Consider the following 24,281-nt stretch of genomic DNA (forward strand, 5'->3'; position numbering starts at 1 on the left):
AACATGCTACCACCCTTCCACTAAAAGAGAGAGAGGGAAATACAGAGAGAGAGAGTGTTACACACTCTTTCTCTCTCTCTTGGCCCCCAGCCCCCAACAGTCTTTTTTGTTGTTGTTGCAGGGAGGTGTACAGCTATTCTTTCAAACTGCTTCATTTAGGCAGCCCACTGTCGTATGTGTAAGAATCTATACAGTGGGGACATCCTGTACCATCGTAACATAACTTCAAAAGGCACACTTTGAACCTTGCTCCATTCTCACTAGTGCAGACATAAAGGTGAAATGTAAAAGCATCTAGGAATGAATTGCAAGAGCTACTGCAGAAAATTGGATTCCTTGGGAAGAAGAGGGGAAGTTAAATTTAATAAATAAATAAACATTGGATTTCCCCTTATTCAACCCCTTCCCACTATCACCACATCTGCAAGCAAAATACATAAATCAAGTAGTAAAAGCAGTTGAAGTTCTCGACAGAAGAATGAAAACTGCCCAATCATGCACTCACTTTGCACATTATTTCCCAATTTCCAGCCACCCTGTTTAGAATTTAGAGACACACCCTTCCAGGCCCCCCTGTGTCCTATCAGCAATGGTAGGTCATTCCTTTCCATTTCCATGTCCCTCATCTGGGATCAGGTGAGACTTCATTGACAAGTTCACATAACAAACAACCCTTTCCAAAAGAATTTGCCTCTGTGTTAAAACTGAAGCAATGGCCTCAGTGGTTGCTGGAGTAGTTGAGAGCTGAGAGAAGGATCTGAGACCTCCTTGGTTTCCTATCTGCTACTGAGGCTTTTGCAATAGGCCTGTCCCTGTTATTTATTCATTAATATTTTTCTTCTACCCCGAAACAGGATACAACAAAATACAAACAGAACGAATCTAAACAAAGTGTAAAAGGCAGAAAACCTACGTTCTTACCAGGTTATAGAAGCTATGGTGAAATGTAAAGGGGCAGGAATGAGGGTGTTAATTGAGTGAAGTTAGGAAATGGAGATACAGACTGGGTGAAAGGCCAAAGGAAGGAAGCTAGTGGGGAGGTAATGGGGGAGGAAAGAACTTTAAAATATATCCTGTTTGAAAAACACCTATGAACCCCATCTGTGAAGTTTCAAGGGACCTTAATTTGTCTCATAATAAAAATAATTTCAGTGTAATAATTTTAAAATTAAAATGCACATCGTATGAATTCAAGCAGTATGTGGTTCTTATCAGTTAAGAAGCATTGACCCTTATAGAAGTTTGAGCTGAACAACTCCTTGGTTAGACCCATCCTGTTAAATCAGTGTCACTGGATTCACTTCAAAAGTTTGAAGGCTACTTCATACTTGCCACTTTTCTCCATGGGGTATTCTCTTTATGGGGGGGGGGAGAGAATCATGTGCATATTACGTCATCAAGGGTCATATATTCCACCATTAGTACATGAATCTGAATGTAGAATAAGCAGTTTTTACCAGCTATGGTGATTTTTCAACAGGGACCACTTAGCTACAGTAGTCCATGAAGGACTTTTCTTACACTGGTTTTGGAAGCTGAAACTAGTTCAGAATGAGGTGGCATGGCTTGTAATACCAGTGCTGAGGGAAGTGCACTGTCTTCTGGGCCCTTTAGAACTATATAGCACAATGGCAGAAGGTTGCAGAAAGATGGGCAAGAAAACAGGTATCCTTTTCCTCTTACTGAAACTTCCCCCACCCTCTGCAAATCCCAGACAACACTACAGGGTTCCTGTTTCTAGCTGGTTGAAGTCTTAGACAGAAGAACTTTGCATTATAATGCAACATCATGTTGTAAATGTGCCCCACTTATTTTAATTTCTAGTGTGGTTTTGGATAAAAAATGAGGTACTGTTACTCATATATTGATAATGTAATCATCATGATCATCATCCAATAGGATGTTAAAAACACAATATAAAATCAATCATTAAAAACATCCCTAAACAGTCCTGCCTTCAGATGTCTTCTAAAAGTCAGATTGTTGTTTATTTCCTTGACATCTGATGGGAAGGCGTTCCACAGGGCGGGCGCCACTACCGAGAAGGCCCTCTGCTGTGGGTGCCAGCACAAAAGTAAGGGGGGGGGAGATGCCAGTACTCCATACCAGTGAGTACAGTAGTGCCTCGCAAGACGAAATTAATCCGTTCCGTGAGGCTCTTCGTATAGCGGTTTTTTTGTCTTGCAAAGCAAGCCCATTGACAGCTTAGCGGATTAGCGCTATTAGCGGTCTAGCGGCTTTTAGCGATCAGCTGATAAGCGGCTTATCAGCGGATCAGCTGATAAGTGGCTTAGCGGCTTAGGAGAAGGGCGAAAAAAGCGAAAAAACCTCGCGGGAACTCGCAAGATTTTTTCGTCTTGCGAAGCAACCCCATAGAGAAATTCGTTTAGCAAAGCGCCTCCAAAACGGAAAACCCTTTCGTCTAGCGGGTTTTCCGTCTTGCGAGGCGTTCGTCTTGCGGGGCACCACTGTATTAGACTGTCACAGAAAAAGCTCTGCTTACGCTTCACATGCCAGATTTCTTTTGTTGGGTGTACTTGCAACTGATTGCTTTCTCTCTCATTGTATTGATTTTTAGCAAGAATATGGACATATTTCAGAGTTAGGGTGAAGAATGGCTTAATAATCTAATAAATTTTATTGACCTGCAGTGAGACACGAAACCCAGGAGATAGAGTAATAATTTACATTGTAAACACAATTTTGTTGAAGTGAGAACTTCCAAAAGTTGGTGTAAAGTGGTCAGGAGACAGGCAGTTGTTGCTGACCATCTGACTGCAGGCAGAATAGCCAGCCAGCTTGTCACCAGGGCAATGAAATACCCATATTGGGTAACTCTATTAAGAGGTGACTTAATGTAAGAGCTGTACTGGATCAGACCAAAGACCCATCCAGTCCAGTATCCTGTTCTCATAATCACCAAGCAGTTGCCTATGGGAAGCCCCCATGCAGAGCTGAGTGCAGCAGCACTCTCCCTACTTGTGATTCCCGGCCACTGGCATTCAGAGGCATAGTGCCGCAACACTGGAGGTAGAATGTAGCCATCATGGCTAGTAGCCACTTACAGTCTTGTCTTCCATGAATTTGTCTCTTGAAAGCCGTACAAGTTGGTAGCTGTCACTACGACTTCAGATAACCAATTATATAGTTATTATGTGCTGTGTGAACAAGTACTTTCTTTAGTCTGTCCTGAATCTTGCAACATTTCACTTCATTGGATGCCCTCAGGTTCTGGTATTAGAGAAGGAGAAAAGCATCTCTCAGTCCACTTCCTCCACACCACGCATAATCTTATATAAGTATGTCATGCCCCCCCCCTTATTATTATTTTATTCTAAACCAAAAAGCCCCAAACATTGCAACCTTTCCTCTTGGAGTAGTTGCTCCAACCTCTTGATCTTTTTGGCTGCCCTTTTCTGAACTTTTTTTCCAGCTCTTCAATATCCTTTTTGAGCTGAGGTGACCAGTCTTATGACTGCCGGCTATGCAGATCAAACTCATATTCACCTCTTCCCCCCTCCCAATTTCCAACTAATCTTCAAATCAGGCTGATTTTCCCCAAGCCTCTGACCCTTTAAGGCGACTCCCTGAAGCCAGTTTGGCACGCACACAAGCATTTTGTACATACACACACAGGCTGAGAGCTTCAGTGGCACGCCTCCGGAGGCTTCACCTGGGGCAAAAACCACCACTATGGCACTGCTGAAGGGGTTTGCCGGAGACTAGCACTCCTTACTCTCAACCTAAAATCCTTCAGTGATGCAAAAGCACCACTGAAGGCCAGGAGCTCCTTTAGTTTGCCCAGCTCTACTGCCAAACCACAGAAAGCTCCAGCAAGTCTACAATTGTGGGCAACTGAGAGATACTGCTAATACTAGGCATAGTGTAATCACGGAAGCAAATTGTTTCCAGCCTAGTTGAAAACCCAGCTGATAAGTTTCTAAAATTTTGTACACTATAATTTCCATATATCTATTTCCAGCACAGGAGGAAAATACCCTACTGATTTAACGGGGGTCAAAGCAGCCTGGAGAGAGACTTAATACTGTGCTATGTTCCAGAATATAGTTGTTATTCACAGATAGGGTTGGATTGCCCCAAGACAGAGTCAGCTGGCAATGTTCAGGCCACCTCACATTTCCTGGAGGCTGTAGGAGGCAAAGTGTCATCACAGCAATGCCTCTGCGGGCATATCTGCCAGACTGATTTGAACAGCTGGCATGATGGCTCTTCCAGCAGCACTAATCCAAAAATTAGAAAATCTATGTAGGGGAGTAGGAGTAACATTATGGAGTGTTCTGCCTATTCTTATCTACAAATTAAGCTTCGTTCAAAGCTTTGTTGTTGTTTAGTTGTGTCCGACTCTTTGTGACCTCATGGACCAGAGCACACCAGGCACTCCTGTCTTCCACTGCCACCCACAGTTTGGTGAAACTCATGCTGGTAGCTTTGAGAACACTGTCCCACCATCTCGTCCTCTGTCGTCCCCTTCTCCTTGTGACCTCAAACTTTCCCAACATCAGGGTCTTTTCCGGGGAGTCTTCTCTTCTCACGAGGTGGCCAAAGTTCCCAGCTTCACGATCTGTCCTTCCAGTGAGCACTCAGGGCTGATTTCCTTAAGAATGGATAGGTTTGATCTTCTTGCAGTCCACGGGACTCTCAAGAGTCTCCTCCAACACCATAATTCAAAAGCATCAATTCTTCAGCGATCAGCCTTCTTTATGGTCCAGCTCTCACTTCCATACATCACTACTGGGAAAACCATAGCTTTAACTATACGGAGCTTTAGTTCAAAGCTAGGAGGCCCTAAATGGCAATAATTCCAATATGTGGTCCATTTTATGTTTAACAGAAATATTTTTATTCAAGCCAAAAAGATGTATTATAATGTACAACCTGGGCTGCAATTTGTGCATACCCATGATATACACACATGATATATACACAATTCTGTAGCAAAATCCATTGTATATGTTAATAGCTGTTGATAGGATACCAGTCTTAGTCCAACTGACTAGACATTGCCCAATTAGTTCCACATATCCAGAGGGGATTTGGACTTGAGTTTTTTCCACTACCACCACAACCCCACATATACTACAAAGCAAACTGCTTTTAGAATACTGTGGAGTTTCAGAAGTACTTCATGAAATAGTACAGGGAACAGTTGTTGAAAAAGCAAATATTGAAAGTGACAATTATATTGATTTTGTTTGTTCCAAAGCAGCTACAATACAGTGTATTGCCAACTCTCAAAGAATATGAATATGAATTAAAGGATGGTTGTTACCAGTAAATATCAAGTCAAACGTGCCTTCTAAAATAATAAAATAGGTTGGGATTAGGAAGTTCCAGCCATGAAAAAAATAAATTGTTAATACTCACAGTATCTCCCAATTAGAACAGTGGTCTTTTTGTGTGTGAGAGGAAAAAATGTAATAATTACAATTTATCAGAAAACAATAATCAGATTTTCAACTAGTTTCTTGCCAACTTCTTGGAAATAGTTTCAATTTAAAAGGGAAGAAAGATAAGATAAGGAAACATGGCTCCAGATTTTCCCAGTCCCCAAGAGTTTCTAAGCTTACATTTCAGGAAAAGTCCAGAAACTGATATTTTGATGAGCTTGTTGCAGTTCTTCATACATTTTCTATAGTGATTAGTTATCTTTTCACAGCATGAATTAGGAATGCTGTGTTTAAATTAATAACATCTGAATGTACTTTCTCAAAGACCATTCGCCCCCTGGGAATTGTTCAACATGACCTTCTATCCTCTTGTGAACTGTTTTCTATGCCAAGATAGAAAATGGCACAAAAGCTGGCATCCAGTTCTTATACCATGTGAAAGATTATCTGTTACCTTTATTTAATAAATTTGCAATTTGACAGTGGTGCTTACATTCCACTAGATTTGCATCATTCAGGCAGCCCAGAGAGAACAAAACCAAGAAAGAATGTGTTACCTAAGGCAAGTTATTTATGGAAGCAAACTAGCTATTGTTAATAGTCCATAAATTAGAAATGCATGCAACTAAGATATTTTGTGGGACGCAGGTGGCGCTGTGGGTTAAAGCCTCAGCGCCTAGGGCTTGCCGATCGAAAGGTCGGCGGTTCGAATCCCTGCGGCGGGGTGCGCTCCCGCTGCTCGGTCCCAGCGCCTGCCAACCTAGCAGTTCGAAAGCACCTCCGGGTGCAAGTAGATAAATAGGGACCGCTTACCAGCGGGAAGGTAAACGGCGTTTCCGTGTGCGGCTCTGGCTCGCCAGAGCAGCGATGTCACGCTGGCCATGTGACCCGGAAGTGTCTCCGGACAGCGCTGGCCCCTGGCCTCTTAAGTGAGATGGGCGCACAACCCCAGAGTCTGTCAAGACTGGCCCGTACGGGCAGGGGTACCTTTACCTTTACCTAAGATATTTTGTAGGGACGCAGGTGGCGCTGTGGATTAAAGCCTCAGCGCCTAGGACTTGCCGATCGAAAGGTCAGCGGTTCGAATCCCTGCGGCAGGGTGCGCTCCCGCTGCTCGGTCCCAGCGCCTGCCAACCTAACAGTTTGAAAGCACCTCCAGGTGCAAGTAGATAAATAGGGACCGCTTACCAGCGGGAAGTTAAACGGCGTTTCCGTGTGCGGCTCTGGCTCGCCAGAGCAGCGATGTCACGCTGGCCACGTGACCCGGAAGTGTCTCCGGACAGCGCTGGCCCCTGGCCTCTTAAGTGAGATGGGCGCACAACCCCAGAGTCTGTCAAGACTGGCCCGTACGGGCAGGGGTACCTTTACCTTTACCTAAGATATTTTGTAGGGACGCAGGTGGCGCTGTGGATTAAAGCCTCAGCGCCTAGGACTTGCCGATCGAAAGGTCAGCGGTTCGAATCCCTGCGGCAGGGTGCGCTCCCGCTGCTCGGTCCCAGCGCCTGCCAACCTAACAGTTTGAAAGCACCTCCAGGTGCAAGTAGATAAATAGGGACCGCTTACCAGCGGGAAGTTAAACGGCGTTTCCGTGTGCGGCTCTGGCTCGCCAGAGCAGCGATGTCACGCTGGCCACGTGACCCGGAAGTGTCTCCGGACAGCACTGGCCCCTGGCCTCTTAAGTGAGATGGGCGCACAACCCCAGAGTCTGTCAAGACTGGTCCGTACAGGCAGGGGTACCTTTACCTTTACCTTAAGATATTTTGTATTAAGTGTGAATTCAGTACAGTAGAGCAAAGCTATATGGAAGCCTTTTAAGCTGGATATGTAGGCATCTTTGTGGGCATACTATAGATATTCTTGAGCAATTGGTGGGGAAGCAGAGAGGCAGAAGTTAAAACGATGGGTATCACATATTTATTTGCTATATGTCATTTGAAAATAAGAACTGTGGAGTTTGTGCCCGAAATAAGTTTATATTTTTGTGTCTTCTCTAGCCTGTCCCCCACATTTATCATTCTAAATTCTTCCTCCCATGTCTAAAATAAATTCTAAAATTCAGTGTTACTGGCTACGTTCAAGTAAGCTTCTACTTATGGCATTAAGCTTACTCTTCTTTCTGAGCTGTTTTTAAAATTTGGAGTCCTAGCATACTTATTTTAGTATTCATGTTGGCATTGTAAATAAGTCCACAGATGTTAGTAGCTGGCTAAGAGGCTAGTGTCCTGAATGTCCATTCAGGCAGCAAAGGCAGAGAAGGCACCTGTGGCGATCACACAGGGCCCCCGGACGTTTGATGGTCTATTGACTCTGTGCCACCACTGTGATTGCTTTCTCCGCTGCCACCACCCTGCTTCTCACAGGGACACACGGAGTCCAGACAGTTGTAACATTAACAAGTAATCAAGTTTATTTTTAAATGCAGGAACATGCGTATGGTTTCAGTTTATTTTTCTCTTGTCAGTTTCTTAAATCTTAGTTCCTAACAACTTCAAACTGAATTATTCCCAACTATCTATCTGACTCCACCTGACAATTCCTCTCACTCTCTCACAATACGACTCTACCAAACCACACCTAATCCTCCCTCTTCCTTCTCCAACACCCAAGCCTCAACTCCCAACTCCCAAACCTCAACTGACTTTCAAAACCTCCCACTCTAACTTTTACTCCCCCCTTGCATTCTCACTGGCCAATCACATCACACCCATTTTAACCCTTCCATTATGACCCATCCTAGGAGGCAAACGCCACAGCGCGCACACACACACACACACACCCTCCTTTGTGGCCTGCATGGAAATACAGGCTGTCAGCATCTTGACAGGCTATTAACAACAACATCTTCTTCCAAGCTGATTGAAGGTCTCAAGCCACCCCACTCCGTCTCTACATGCTTACTTATTATTTTTTTTTAATAATATTTATTAAATTTTAGTTTAACAATAAAATACATAGGTAGTAACACAATCTTTTCCAAAATCCACATTTCATATTCATCTTTGGACTTCCTCACAACCCTTGTTCCTGCTTTCTAAGCTCATAAATTTTACCAGCAAATTATTAACTTGGTTTAATTCATATAATATATTTTTCAATATTAATATCTCAGATTTTAAACTTTAACATAGTCTTATTGACACTTAATTATAAAATGTTACTTATCCAAAATTTATCTTTTCATCTTCCAATTAAATTTAAATTTGTATTCTTTATAATTAGTTTGTTGAAGCCATGTTTTTGCAGATCTTACATCTTTCTTAACAATCATACAATTTACAATATTTTTGTAGATAGTCCTTGAATTTCTTCCAATCCTCCTCCACCAGTTCTTCTCCCAGGTCTCGGATTCTGCCCGTCATCTCCGCCAATTCCATATAGTCTATCAGTTGCACCTGCCATTCTTCCAGTGTGGGTAATTCTTGAGTTTTCCAGCTTTTAGCGATGAGTATCCTTGCTGCTGTTGTAGCGTACATAAAAAAGGTTCGATCTTTCTTTTGCACACTCTGACCTACAATGCCCAAGAGAAAGGCCTCTGGTTTCTTAAGGAAGGTATACTTAAATACCTTTTTCAGTTCATTGTAAATCATTTCCCAGAAAACCTTCACTCTAGGGCAAGTCCACCAGAGGTGAAAGAATGTTCCTTCAGCTTCTTTACACTTCCAACATTTATTATCAGACACATGGTATATCTTTGCAAGCTTGACTGGGGTCATGTACCACCTGTAAATCATTTTCATAATATTTTCTTTCAAGGCATTACATGCCGTAAATCTCAAACCTGTGGTCCATAACTTTTCCCAGTCAGCAAACATGATGTTGTACCCTATGTCCTGTGCCCATTTTATCATGGCTGATTTGACCGTTTCATCCTGTTTGTTCCATTTTAGCAGCAAATTATACATTCTTGAAAGTATCTTAGAGCTGGGTTCTAACAGTTCTGTTTCTAACTTTGATTTTTCCACCTGGAATCCTACCTTTTTATCCAACTTAAAAACTTCTTTAATCTGAGCATAATGTAGCCAATCTCGCACTTTATCTTTTATTTTCTCCATACTTTGCAACCTCCAGTTATCTCCATCTTTTTCTATTATTTCCCAATATTTCGGCCATTTGGCCTCCATATTGAGTTTTTTCAAGGCCTTAGCCTCCATTGGTGATAACCACCTTAGGGTCTTGTTTTCCAATAAGTCTTTATATTTCAACCAGACATTAAATACTGCTTTTCTGACAACATGGTTCTTGAAGTTCTTATGTATTTTAGCCTTGTCATACCACAGATATGCATGCCACCCAAACGCATTGTTGAATCCTTCCATATCTAAAACATCAGTGTTTTCAAGAAGTAGCCAATCTTTCAACCAGCAGAAAGCTGCTGATTCATAACTTTAAGTCTGGCAGGGCAAAGCCCCCTCTTTCTTTAGCATCAGTTAATATCTTAAACTTAATTCTGGGCTTTTTGCCCTGCCAGACAAATTTTGAAATATCTCTCTGCCACCTCCCAAAACACTCCATTTTGTCTACAATCTGCAAAGTTTGAAACAAAAACAACATTTTTGGCAATACATTCATCTTAATAGCAGCAATACGTCCTGTCAAAGAAAGTTTCAATCTTGACCAAACATCTAGATCCCTTTTAATTTCAGACCAACATTTTTCATTATTATCTTTTCTACATGCTTACTTAGTTTCCATGTTGGTTGCAGAAGAAGGGCTTCTTCTCCTCCATGACCAATTCAGAAGCCAAGTGAGCTGGCAGAGGAGAAAAAAGTGCCACCTGTTACTTATCTACCTGCCCTACTCACTTGCCAACATGGAATTTCATTCGCTCACTGGCAGTGACCTCCTGGTCACCTATGTCTATCAGTTGTTATATATGAAGTTGACTTATAGACCTTCAAAAACTTGGAAGAATTGTATTGGTGCTGCCCGATCTAGAATGATTAAATTTAAAAATTGGTGCTGGGAGGAAAGTGATCTATCTCTCAGCTGCAGTGATACTAAAGTTACATTTCTAAGCACGCTTACTGGTGAGTAAGTCCCACTGAATATTCCTATTATTATATCCTTTTTTTATTCATTTACATCCTACCCTTCCTTCCAAAGAAGCCCAGGGCAGCAAACATACTTATCATATTAAAACAGTTTTAAAACATTCTAAAAACAGTTTTAAAAGAGTTATATGCTAGTATTAAGAGCAATTTGGCCTGGTAGCTCACTGGCAGCCAATGCAGTGCTTTCAGGACAAGTGGTCCTATCAGCTGCACTACTTACTTACTAGCCCTAGTAGCTGCTGTATCCTGCACTAATTGCTCTCTGGTGCTCTTCAAGAGCTGCTTCACACACAGCACATTACAGTAGTCCAGATGGGAGGGCAGCAATGCATGGACAACTGAGGCCAGGCCATCCTGATCTAGGAACAGTCAAAGCTGGCAAATCAGCCTTAGCTGAGCATAAACGCTCTTAACCACAGAAGCCACTCCAGGGATAAGTCAGAATCCAAGAGTCCTTCCAGACTACAAACCCGTTCCTTCCGAAGGAGTGCAACCCCTCCCAGGACATGTCATACACCTAATTTCTGGGTATGGGAACCACCCATTCACAGCACTTACAGATTATCAGGTCTCAGCCTCAGTTGATTAGCCCCCATCCAGCCTTTCTCTGCCTCTATAACACGGGTCCAACACCTTCACAGCTTTCCATGGCTTTCCATTTGTTATTGGACTCCAGTCACATCAGCCCCAGTCAGCAACTGCCAATGGGTGATGGGAGTTGTATTCCAGCAACATCTAAGGGCTACTGATTCCCCATGTAGCAACAGACGATGTCTTGCCCATGATATTGGAAGGCAGGGAGAGTTTGGGGAGGAGGGGATCATGCAAGCCCAAGGTCCACTCATTTAGCTCCAAACTATAATTTCGTGTTATAGCTGAACGAGCCTTTAGTGGGAAGAACATAGAAGGGCATTCTCTATAGCACCTATTTATTTAACATAGGCTTCATTTGAACTTTAAATTTTTATTGATTTTCCTAGGCTTCTTAACCAGAAATAGCATGGATTCATAAAGGCATTGCTATGTATAGGATTAACTTTCCAAAATTAATATTTAAATGGAAAAACACGTTTGACATGTACACACATACCCAGTATTTATGAAGCTGGGAAATGCTGTGAATCTGGAATCCGACATTTTCAGACAGACTGTTTTCTTATAGATTCTCGTGAAACAAATCTTCTTTTGCTCCAGATAATATATTTTGTAGTTTTCCTTTACTAGCTTGAAAATAATGTATAATAATTTTCTCATAATATAGGTGTTAATAATGATTTTCAATACTGGCTTACAGTTCATGTTTTCTATTAAAAATGTTTTTTAAAAATCAGCTCACAGTGGAAGGCTTCAGGAATATTGCTGACAGCTGCAGTGGTATCAAACACTTGATCATTAATGAAATGCCCACTCTATCAGACAGATGTATTCAGGTAAGAAACTTCCTCATGTCCATATATCATTTCATTGTGAACTTACTGTTTTCTTATGGCCTTTCCAAAGAACCATTCAAACAGAGAAGAAATTACAAGCATAGTCTTAATCTCAAACTCTTGACTGTTGATGTGTATATTTCTTCTCACATCTATAAACCCTTCAGAACACTAACAGATATGTTATGGGTATATTATAGTATCCTGTACAAGCTCCGCCAAGAGGGATAGAGTGACAGTTATCTTAATGAAGACCCATAGTTCACAAGGTCCAGCTCCTGGCATGTCAAGTTAAAAAGATCTCAGGCAGCACAGCTAGGAAAGGTGCTTGTCTGCGACCTTGGAAGACTGCTGTCAGTCAGCATAGACCACAGTAGATTACATACACCTTGATGTATGATAGTCACAGGTTTAGCATTATTATAAATAAGGATTCTGTCAGTTTATAACTTTTTGACAGATATGTAGATATGTAGTGTTTAAAATTGCTATATTTCCCCACTCCACAACTTTTCTATGCATATTGACTTGATAATGTTCCATTATTTTAATGTTGTATTTTATTTTTGTTTTTAAGTTGTAATCATTCATCTTGTTTTTATTATTGCTTGTAAGCCGCTCTGAGCCCGGCCTTGGCTGGGGAGGGCGGGGTATAAATAAAAATATGATGATGATGATGATGATGATGATGAAACAGTCATATATTTGTTCTGTAAACATATATTCTGTTAATTTCCAGACATGAAAAATATGGCATTTTACAGCAAAACTAAAGAAAACTATTCTAGAAGTTAGCTTAGCTCTATCTTGGTTTTGTTCCCAGTCAGATTAAAAAACAATAGAAGCCACAATGGCTTTTTACTGGTGAAGTAACAGTGTTCTTCTGTTGGGATGGCTCCACAACTGAGCAGTCCCACAAGTGGCATATTATATCGGGACTCTGCATCTACCACCTGGAAAAGAATGAAGCATCTCAGGATCAGGTTCCTCTTCCCTCCACTAGAATGCTGTGTGCCATGTAGTGCAGGCAATACAGTCTAATTTTCCTGCTGAAAGAAAGGAAAATTCCCCTTCCCCCTCACCTTTTTTTGCCAGGCAGTAGATACCACGAGAGAGTTTACTCTTTGAAATCACTGTTCCACCCCTGCTTCATCTGGCTGGGAAGGAGATGTAAAAAAGTGCTCCCCTTTACATAGGATGACTGCACTGCTTCCTTTTTTGGGGGGAGCCTTTCATGAAATAAACGGATAAAGATTTCTGTCTCCATGTTCACTTTACACAGGGGATTTCCGTATTGTTTCAGGCCCCCTCAATCCCAACCAAAGGGGTTTTTGCCCTCAACCAGGGTCTGTGCTCCTTTGGAGCAATGAAGACACAGTGGAGGCTGTCGTAGCTTTAAGAAATATGTTTTATTCACATATTTACACCTGAATTTAGATGGCGGGAGTCCAGATCTTACAGCATGGTCATCTCAAGAAGGGCTTATTCCCTGCACCAGTGCAGCACTGGAGTCCGAGGCATCTCTCCCAGCTATCTTGGATAGCAAGATATTTGACAACTGAATGATATGAGATTATGGTATATTGTATGAGTCCAATCCACCAGTAATCCATAGCAGCTAATAACCCATTACTGTACTGTACATATTTAATCAGAAGATGAGCTCAGATGAATTTACCTACAATCCAATTTGAATCAGATTGTTAAGCACTCAGTAATACAATATAAAAACAAAACAAAAAATCTAATGGGTGTGTCATTTTTATCAAACATTTAACTTTATGCAGAGATATGTTTCGATTTTGCTTCAGTAGACCAACAGTAGCTACTAAGAGGAATATCAGAATTGATGTGCTATTTTTACTTCTTCAGTTATTAGTATCCAGTTGGATATGAGAGGATAGAAACTCCAGCATTTGTTATTATAAAATGTATATTTTCCACATAAAATACAATGCATTTGAAACCTGTGTATTTTCTCTTAAAGGCTTTAGCTGAAAAATGCCATCAGATGGTGTCTGTTGAATTTAATGAATCCCCACATGTTTCTGATGCAGCTTTTAAAGCACTTGCTAAATGTAAACTTGTCAAGATGAAAATACAAGGTTAGTGATGACATAGTATAATAGTTCCTGCAAAATAGTTGTATGTGCCACCATGGCGTTGGCTCTTTGACATAAATAGACGTGTGCATACGTAGACATGCTTTTCGTGACTGAAAAAGCTATTGACTTCAGGCCAAATGTAACCTAATTCTTGTTTTGTGATTTCAATAGGGAGTAATCAGATTACTGACCTAACTTTCAAACTCATAAGCAAATCCTGGCCTCATATGAAACACCTTTGTGTGTCTGACTGCCAGAAGATAACAGATTTGAGTCTCAAGATGATTGCACCGCTGCCTGATATTGTTGTACTGAAATTATCAGATTGCATAAGGTATTCTGTTACATTCAAATGACTGTGTGGGTTATTCCTTTTAACAAAATTGCAAATTAGCAAAAAAAAAATGTGTTAGCCTCCATGCCTGCAAATAAGCACACAGAACAGAGAAAAGGTCTGTGCCCCAGTGTAACACCACAATATGCTAGACCAGGGGTTGGCAAGGTTTACCTCGCCTGGACCAGTTCACTCCAGCGGAGATCCCTCCATGGGCTGGATTGCGCCCGCGATTTCCGGCGTCTGCGCAGACATGATTTCCGGCACCACAAAAGCGAGTCCCCGCTCTGCACTGCGCCAGTTTAGCGCAGCATGCGGGGACTCACCGAGTGGGTGGCTCAGTTTGGGGGCGGCTCGTGGGTCGGTTAAACGACCCCCATGGGCCGCTTGTGGCCCACGGGCCTTAGGTTGCCTACCCCTGTGCTAGACCAACCAGCACATTATATTTGTAGAACAGGACATCAGCAGCTTCCTTCCCCAGATGTAGTGCAGCAACAGTGATAAAATTTAGACCTCAACAGAGGACATGGCAGAGACAACAAGACTGGGGGTGGTGTGGGCAAGTGTCTACCACGTAAATGCATTACAGGGCTACTCTAGTAAAAGCATCATAAAGCCACCCATTTGAATGAGACCACAAGAACCAGTTATTCTTGTGTAGTCCTACTGAAGTTAGTGGACTACTGTTCAGTAAATTATTTCAATTTAGTGGGTGACATTCCATACATACCATCCTTGTGTTTGCAATAGAAATCTACTTGTGCAGTGGGATTTTGGGATTCTTTTCTCTCTCCAGTCTCCTGTGTGCTTCTGACCATATGGAGTTGAGGGACTGCGGGAGGCAGTGGGGAGGAAATGGAAGTCCTGTTGAATGAATGGATTACTGCTCACACTATATTGACTCTCACCCACAGTGAGAGTAGTAGGTGTCAACTCCCCAGAGCCTGGGTGCCTGAGTACCCACAACTTTCGGTGCCAGGGCCATGCATGCTGCATGGCACCCACTGCCCCAGGCACCCATGGTCATGGAGCCAAGTTGGCACTCCTGGTGAGAGTCAAGTTTTGGAAGTAAGTCCAATTCATTTTAATGAGACTTCCTTCTTGGAGAACATTGCCATTTAGCTACCAGATGGAAACAGGTTTCCAACAATCTCATTGTTTAGCTTGTAGTTGTGGGGGGAAAAACCTAGCATTGTAGTACCCACTTTTGTAATAGATGCAGAGACAAATATTGACTGCTGTATAGTTTAGTTATAGATGATCTTGCATTCAGATGCTAGTTTTTAGGACATCATTAGAATTGTGACATATATCAGATAACTTATTTTCTATTTGTTTTAGAGTCAGTGATGGAGGACTAAAAGCATTTACTGATGGTGCTTCAGGCTCAAATATACGAGAACTCAGCTTGGCCAATTGTTCCTATATCACTGACAATGCTATCACAAAAATAGCCCACAGGTACCATAATGCCATATATATTATTTGTTTGGTGAAACATAACAGATACGTTTCAGGAATGTTGCTTCAAAATTCTTGTTAAAATCAATCTTCTTTCTGATATCTAGCTTAGGAAAAGATGTTGTGCAAAGTGAGTTGTTGTGACTAAGCCCTGTTGAAATCAGCTCATTTGTAATGTTTTAGGAGTCATTTCAATGGAGCTTCTTAAGAACTGTTCATAGAATTTAGGTTGGAATCCAATAATCACCTGTGAATAAGTCCCATTGAACTCAGCGAATCTTACTTCTGAATAGACAAGCACAGGACTATAACCATGAATCACACACCCATTAATGTCTCAGCTATTTTTTTCTGTTTTGTCACTTTTTGAAAAACTGACAAATTAAAAATGATTCATAGGATTCAGTGTTCAAAATTTCTGATATTCTATGAGTGTTTAGAAAATTATTTTTATTCCCTAATACCTGTAGATAATTTTATTTATTGCTGGTTTTTATATGGCTCTCTGTGTGTGTACCTATATTTATGCATAATTTGTTTTTCGTTATAATTATCAGATAATCAAAACACAGCAGTTTTGTTTTGGGGATCCAAAAGGCCATATAAGTTCTATGTATCAAATAGGCTTTGGGCTTATGTTCTTTGAGTATACATGGCAAACTAATTTTGAAACTCTGAGAACGTCTCAAAACAGTTGAAAGGGCAGGTGGGGTGGGAGTGGGGGTTGTTACTCAAAGGGAAAAGGGAAAAATTCCACTGGGTATATGCAAGTCCCAGGCATACCTGAAGTTGCTTTTTTACAACCAGTGTTTGTGTTCTAGTACCTAATAATAACGACAATTTCCATTTATTGAAAAATGATCTACTTACTGGTCTCCTTTGGCTAATTTGTTCATGCGAATGTTCCATATTTTATTTTGAAGCTGAGAATGCCTGACATGAACAAAACGGTCAAAAGAGGAAATGAGAAAAGCTTGAAAAAACATTTTACATGTTTTTAAAATACTGAACAGGAATAGTGAGGCAGGCTACAATACAGCCTAACACTGAAGTGCCCAATAACTAATTTAAAACAATATTTATAGGATGGTCTTAGTTAGTATCTTAGGGTATCCTGTTTTGTGAGCAGGTAAATGAACATTTTTATTGTAATTTTGGAAGTGTCCTATGAAAACCTAAGCCAAAAGTTGCACAGGTATGGCATAATAAGAAAAGAAATAACAAGATCTATTGTTTTTTAAGGTGCCACAATCTGATTTATCTGAATCTGCGTTATTGTCAATCTGTGACTGATGCTGGAATTGATGCTTTAACACAGATCTCCTCACTTGCATATCTTAATATTTCTGGAATTAATGTCACAGACCAGGTAAAAATGAAAGCACAAAGGCATGGCAATGTGTTCCTGTATGCTCTTAGTATTGCTGTGCCAGCACTTTCTGTGAGTCACAGTGATATTTTCTGTATTATTCTCAATTCCTTTTCTTAATTCTTAACATCCTCTTTGCCTTTTGGTCACAGTAGCACATTGGAAGGATCAAGAAATAGAACAGCATTCAAAAATAAGGGATTACAGCAAGATATGAGCTAAATAGGATAAACTGTTTGTGGGTTGGGTTATTGAAACAAGAGATAACTGGAAAAATTGTTTTTTATTAATCTAATAATGTTCATGCTAAGGTTCTTCAGTTAACACAACCAATCTTTCTTACATGTTCACTGTTGACTTATAAAGGTTTGAGACCAAGTATTCACAGCAGTAGCAAAACAGAGTCTCTTTGGAGTGCAAGGTGTGGAAGATCATGGAACTAAGACTAGTTCATGACTTACAGTATTGAAATATTGATATCTGTTACCCCAGAGGATTAATACAGCCATTTTAAAGCTTACAAATGTTCAATAAACTATTGAAAGTACAGATAGCAGCATATGGTGACAAAGAAGTACAGTTAAATGGCTAAACTAGATGTGATGTTAATTGTATGAATGCAACAATGTGAGCATATTTTAAAATACAGATTACAGTCATGAGGTGTCCTGAGTAGCATTGGGACTGTAGGAGGTAGGTGGTTTTTTCCTCCTCCTGTGAAACACCCTCCCTTTCAAAATTGCTATTTGCATTCAGAGGGGAGTTTATTTTTGGTTACTCTCCTCCCCTGCACATGAGGGTCTGATGTACACCAGGCTGTTTACAGTGGTGCCTCGCAAGATGAAAAGAATCCGTTCCGCGATTCTCTTCGTCTAGCAGTTTTTTTGTCTTGCGAAGCAAGCCCATTGACGGCTTAGCGGATTAGCGCTATTAGCGGCTTAGCGGCTTTTAGCGGCTTAGCGGATCAGCTGATAAGCGGCTTAGCGGCTTAGAAAAAGGGGGGAAAAAGGGGGAAAACCCCGCAGGAACTCGCAAGACATTTTCGTCTTGCGAAGCAAGCCCATAGGGAAATTCGTTTTGCGAAGCGCCTCCAAAACGGAAAACCCTTTCGTCTAGCGGGTTTTCCGTCTTGCGAGGTGTTCGTCTTGCGGGGCACCACTGTACATTTAAAAAACCATATATGTTAACTGGATATATGGGAAAACATGTTCAATTGTCTGAACAAAGTTGATAAAATGATACCATGTCGTATAGAAGGTGTAAGTCCAGGGGCACAGCTAGATGCTCTGACACCCTTTTGTGAAATGGCTACTTAGTCCCATAAGCATGATGCCCCATACTTGCAAAATCCAGGCTTCAAAAAGATTTAGGTAAAGGTAAAGGTACCCCTGCCCGTACGGGCCAGTCTTGACAGACTCTGGGGTTGTGCGCCCATCTCACTTAAGAGGCCAGGGGCCAGCGCTGTCCGGAGACACTTCCGGGTCACGTGGCCAGCGTGACATCGCTGCTCTGGCGAGCCAGAGCCGCACACGGAAACGCCGTTTACCTTCCCGCTGGTAAGCGGTCCCTATTTATCTACTTGCACCCGGAGGTGCTTTCGAACTGCTAGGTTGGCAGGCGCTGGGACCGAGCAGCGGGAGCGCACCCCGCTGCAGGGATTCGAACCGCCAACCTTTCGATCGGCAAGTCCTAGGCGCTGAGGCTTTAACCCACAGCGCCACCTGCGTCCCACTCAAAAAGATTTAGTTGCAGTTAATAAATGGAGGGTGTGATTCATTTTGGTGTTATGTGCAAACCAGCACTTGTGATTGGTCTCTTCCCAGACAAACCTTGAGCTGTGAGCCAAGAACAAATCTGTTCAATCATAGTAAGCCACAAACCATGCCTTATTGTGATGTATGAACCAGCTCAATGAAGCACTTTGTCTGTCTGTCTGTCTGTCTGTCTATCTCTATATCTATCTATCTATCTATCTATCTATCTATCATCTATCTATCTATCATCTATCTATCTGTCTATCATCTATCATCTTCTGTGTTTTTAGAACAAGTCTGTTTTACTTTTAAAATGTAAGTTCAGCCATTTCTGTTAGTTTTCTCTTTCCCTTGTGGAAGATGGAAAGCTGTATTGCATTTAGGGTGTCTTTTTATACCTGTCGTGCAAAGGTCATGTAAGCTGTATTCTAACATTCTTGTGTCTTACGTTTTTCATTAAAATGGATGTAAGGATGTTTGATCTTTCTAGTGGCAAGCATGCTTCAGTTCAGAAAGATATCGTCCTGAGGGCTCTGGGAGCATAGACATCTAAAAATAAGTTTTGGAAAAAAATACATCCTACATCCTAATAACTCTCTAGCATACTTTGTTGACTTAAACAAGAAACAATGTTTATAATTTGAATAATATGCAACATATGAGATACTAAAGATGAGAAATATTCTTGCTATGTGGGAATTAATATTTTGCTGTGACCCTTTTTCTTGAAAAAATAACTACTACATTTATTCAGTGTTTACTGCACTTTTATTTTGGCTTATAATCAAAGACACAGTGAAATACAAGAACTGATACATTACTAAAAGCAAAGGGCTCAGAGTGGATGTGATTGTTGTAATTGTTACAGTGGAGGTTGTATATTTTAACACAATCATATCGCAATATTGTTTGCCTTTGGAATTTTTTTTTTAATTCTTTTTATTAAGTTTCAGTTACAAAAAAACCCCCAGAAAAAAACAAATAAAACGAAACAACAGTTTCAGAAAAAAGAATGAAAAACAGGAAAGAACAAATATCCATACATAACACCAAAAAAACATCAATTTCTGTTACGGTTCTTTGTCTTATACTTATACTTCAAAATTTTATGCCTTTAGGTATTTAGATCTTTCTTCTACCCTGCTATTGACCTCCTTCCCTCCCGATTTCGGGCTTCTTAAAAAAAAAAAAAAAAGAAGAAGTTTTCTCTGCAGCTAATACATTTTTAATGGTTTGCGCGTCATAAGGTTTATAATAGACCTGCTATAGTTTTTAAATTTCTATAGTTTCCTTCTATATATACCATAAATTTATTTGCCTTTGGAAAAATTAATTATCCAACCGTATTCAAAATCTACCCTTCCCCTAATCATTTTCAACTGGCTAGTCTTCCAATACTGCTGACCTTTTTCTTTTTCATATGTCTTTTAAAAAATTCTTAACAACATACAGTATTTAGGAACACACTTGTCAAGATGGCCCTGCCAAAGGTTCCAAAGATTCTCAGAATCTCTTATCTTCAGAGGCACTCTGATAGGATCCTTGCTTGGAAAGTTTGGTTGCCCTAATTTCATCACAGGATCTCTTTATATTTATATTGTACATTCTCCAGTGGACAGTAGGACATCCCCAAATGGAATATTAAGTTCCTCCCATTTCGCAAGGCAGGAAAATATCACCACTCCAATGGAATCTGTTTGCCCCCTCTCTTGGAGTGACAGTTCATTTTTCCTGCCTAGTTTGAGATAGTATTACATTAGCCCAGCTCTCGCGATCTGCATTCTAGCCAATAATTACATTAATTTCCCTCTATCATATTTTCAATTACCTTTTGTGCACCGTGTGACTGCTGAAGTGATTGCCTGAGAGTGTCATTTTAAATATTTACTTCAAACCAATTATTTGGAGTGTGTGTGAAACTATACATTTTCTTCCAGACTGTGGCTTTAATTTCCTTTCTGAGTTGAGAGAAATCATAGTGGTCAGTATTTTTAACCCGAATGCCCTATCTTTAGGCATCTAAACTTGTACTGATGTATCAAAACATAGGGATTGACATCCAGATGTACTGAACACGTAAGCTTTCCTTTGATCTTATATCCTGTGAAAAACTGAGCTGCTAATTTTAATAAAGCACAACATCTGAATCAAATTTGGAGATTCATTGTTGCCCAAGGTAATAAAGTAAAGATATGTAATACAAGTAAGGGGACTCATAGCCTTGTGGGACATATTTTGGAGAAGAAAAGCCTAAGAAGGAAAGCCTACACAACTTCGGAGTAGAGTCCCTAAGATGGTTGTATCGGTCCTTGGACCCCTTCTTCTGGCAACTCCTGCAGCCAAGCCGGTGCCAAATGTATTGCTCTGCTTTCCTTTGGACCACATCAACATGGCAGGGTGTGTGTCTTGTCATCTGGGCATCCCAGAACCTCCATATACACTGCCCAGGCTTGCACCCCAGGGTGCTGCTAATGCAGCAGTTTGACTTCACCCCTGGAGGCGCACTCCATTGTCTCTCAAGAAAAATGGATGCCAACAACAAGTGTGAATTGTGAGACTTGTCTTTCTTCCAGATCTGCTTCCTCTCCACATGCCAGTCATTTCATTTATGTTTTCTAATTTAAAAGGCAAGACCAAGCTTGTTCTCTTGGTTAAAGAACAAATACCATATTGACTTTTAAATCACCTGAAGACTGGCTATTGAAAAGCACATAAAACACAGTAGAGCCTTAAGCAAAGTGTAATGTTTGAGGAGGAGTAATACTCAGTACTGTAAGTGTTAGAAGCATGTCCCTAATGTTATTTGTGGCATGCTGGAGGGTATGCTTATCTCAAACATACAGTAAACCTAACTGTAAGGGTGGCTGAGTTTTTATCAATAGTATCTCTTAGAGTGGTAAATGGCACTATTTAGCAGGAAAACTCTCGAATGAAAATCCTCGCTATTACATATATTTACGTGGCTGTTTATTTGTATATATTTTAAAATTTTATATATGGATGTTTTATGATGGCGTATATTTGTAATGCCTAATAAAGGTTTGGCAAAGTGGAAGTAAACAGTAAACAGTGAGTTTGTGGGGAGGGCTCTTCCCCGTGCGAGCCCACTTCACTAGGCCAGGGGGCGGGGCCCACACTCTTCGCCGCCACAACTTTAAGGACACTGGTGCTGCTGCAGCAAATGTTTAAAATGTTTTTATATATTTTAAACTATTTTAAAAGTGTTTTTACTTTTTACTTGTACCACCATAAATGGTGGTTTTTATCCATGTATTTTTATTTTGTTTTGTTTTATTTTGGGTTGGGGTGGGATGATTGTTGAGTGGGGTGGGGATTGTTTTTGTTTTGGTGTAATTGTTTTTTGTTTGTTTGTTTGCTTTTATATTTTGTAAATGGAGGTGAGTATGAGGCTTGGGATTCCTACTGTGGAGGGGCGAGGGAGGTATGGCGGTGGGGGCAGATGTCATAGGCGAAGGGGATCGAGATACGTATATGCTCGTACCCCTTCCAATCTGCGCCCCATCCCGAGAGACGAGGGTAGGGTGAGCAAGGATTACTCACCTCCGTCACTGGTGTTGTGCAATGCTAGGTCTATAGGCAACAAAACCGCCACCCTGCGAGATTTCTTCATCTCGCAGGGGGTCGACCTGGCTTGTGTGACGGAGACCTGGGTGCGCGAAGGGGATACTGTTACCTTACGAGAGATGGCGCCCCCGGGTTTTTCCGTCCTCCACCAGTCGCGGACTGTGGGCCGGGGCGGGGGAGAGGTGGCATTATTAATCCGGGAAGATTGTTCTTTCAGGGCTCTACCATCGCCATTGATCCCTGGCATTGAATGTGTTGGCCTAGTGTGGGGCTCCGAGGTGAGCTTGGCTGTCTGGCTGGTGTACCGGCCACCTAGCACACCAGCAGCCACCCTGTCAGGCCTGCTGGAGGTGGTGGCTGGCTGGGCCTTGGAGTTCCCTAACCTATTGGTATTGGGGGACTTCAACATCCATGCTGATGCCACTCCCTCCTCACAGGCTCTGGACCTGGTGGCTTCCATGGTGACACTAGGGCTCTCCCAGTATATTTCGGGCCCCACACATCAAGCAGGCCACACGCTCGATTTGATCTTTGGCGTCGGTATAGATGTGATCATGTTTCCTTCTATGAAGGTGCCATGGTCTGATCACTACGCTCTGAAAGCCAGGATTGACGTTCCACCCCCACCCTGCTTAGGTGGCGAGCCGATTTGGGCTCGCCCGCAGAGGCTGATGGACCCTGATAGATTCCGTCAAGTCTTGCGGGACCTTTCTCCCCCTGACGACTCATTGACTGAGCTTGTTGAGGGCTGGAATACCCATCTCCTGGCAGCCATCAATGAGATCGCACCTAAGCGCCCTTTGCGACCCCGCAGAAACCGGGCTCCCTGGTTTACCGAGGAGCTCCGGAAAATGAAGCGGGACCTCAGACAGCTAGAGCAAGTATGGCGGGGTGCCCGTGACGGAGCTTCAAGAACATCATAGGGTTTTTATGAAAACCTACGAGATGGCAGTGAAGGCCGCTAAGAAGTCCTACTTCTCGGCCTCCATTGCATCCGCTAGCTCTCGCCCGGCGCAGTTATTTAGTATAATTCGGTCTTTAACATCCCTTGAAGGACAGCCAAATTTAAATAACAATTTGACACACAGCTGTGAGGCATTTGCGAGCTTTTTTGCGGAGAAGGTCCTGTTGCTCCGCCATGACCTCCCTGCCTATTTGGATACAATAAAGGAACTGGAGGCCCCTCGACTGTCCTCGGGTCCAGTAATGGACCACTTTGACCACATATCCCCAGCCAATGTGGACAGACTCCTCCGAGCTGGAAAGCCCACCACTTGTCCTCTCGACCCGTGCCCGTCCTGGCTGATTAGAGCGTGTCCAGACGAGGTGCGGGCCCCCCTGGGGGATATCATCAATTTGTCCCTTGGCACCGGGACATTCCCAGGGGAACTGAAGGAGGCAGTGGTGCGCCCGCTCTTAAAGAAAACATCATTAGATCCCTTAGATCTGTCCAATTACCGCCCGGTTTCGAATCTTCCATTCCTGGGTAAGGTGATTGAGAGAGCAGTTGCTGAACAGATTGGTAGATTTCTGGATGAAACATAGGCTCTGGATCCATTCCAGTCCGGCTTCCGCGCTGGTCATGGGACCGAGACGGCTCTGGTTGCCCTAACAGATGATCTTCGTAGACAGCTGGATCGAGGCGGGTCGGGGCTGCTGATTCTTCTAGATCTGTCAGCAGCTTTCAACATGGTCGATCACGAACTCCTGGACCACCGCCTTGCCGACGTGGGGATCCAGGGCACAGTCCTTCAATGGCTGCGCTCGTTTCTCTCTGGTTGGGG

At 42.0% G+C, this 24,281-nt stretch overlaps 1 protein-coding gene across 2 annotated transcripts in view; it reads left to right on the forward strand.

Annotated features, from left to right (window-relative positions):
• FBXL13 (F-box and leucine rich repeat protein 13) overlaps positions 1 to 24,281 on the forward strand; it is an 80,114-nt gene that overhangs the window by 38,726 nt on the left and 17,107 nt on the right. For both annotated transcript variants that reach the window (XM_079993616.1, XM_079993615.1), the window contains exons 13-17: positions 11,791 to 11,889; positions 13,877 to 13,994; positions 14,166 to 14,328; positions 15,670 to 15,789; positions 17,032 to 17,158. In XM_079993616.1, the coding sequence (XP_079849742.1) occupies positions 11,791 to 11,889; positions 13,877 to 13,994; positions 14,166 to 14,328; positions 15,670 to 15,789; positions 17,032 to 17,158 (627 nt within the window). The remainder of the gene's footprint in view (positions 1 to 11,790; positions 11,890 to 13,876; positions 13,995 to 14,165; positions 14,329 to 15,669; positions 15,790 to 17,031; positions 17,159 to 24,281) is intronic.

This window comes from Podarcis cretensis, assembly GCF_951804945.1.
Source record: "Podarcis cretensis genome assembly, chromosome: 10".
Lineage (NCBI taxonomy): Eukaryota > Metazoa > Chordata > Lepidosauria > Squamata > Lacertidae > Podarcis > Podarcis cretensis.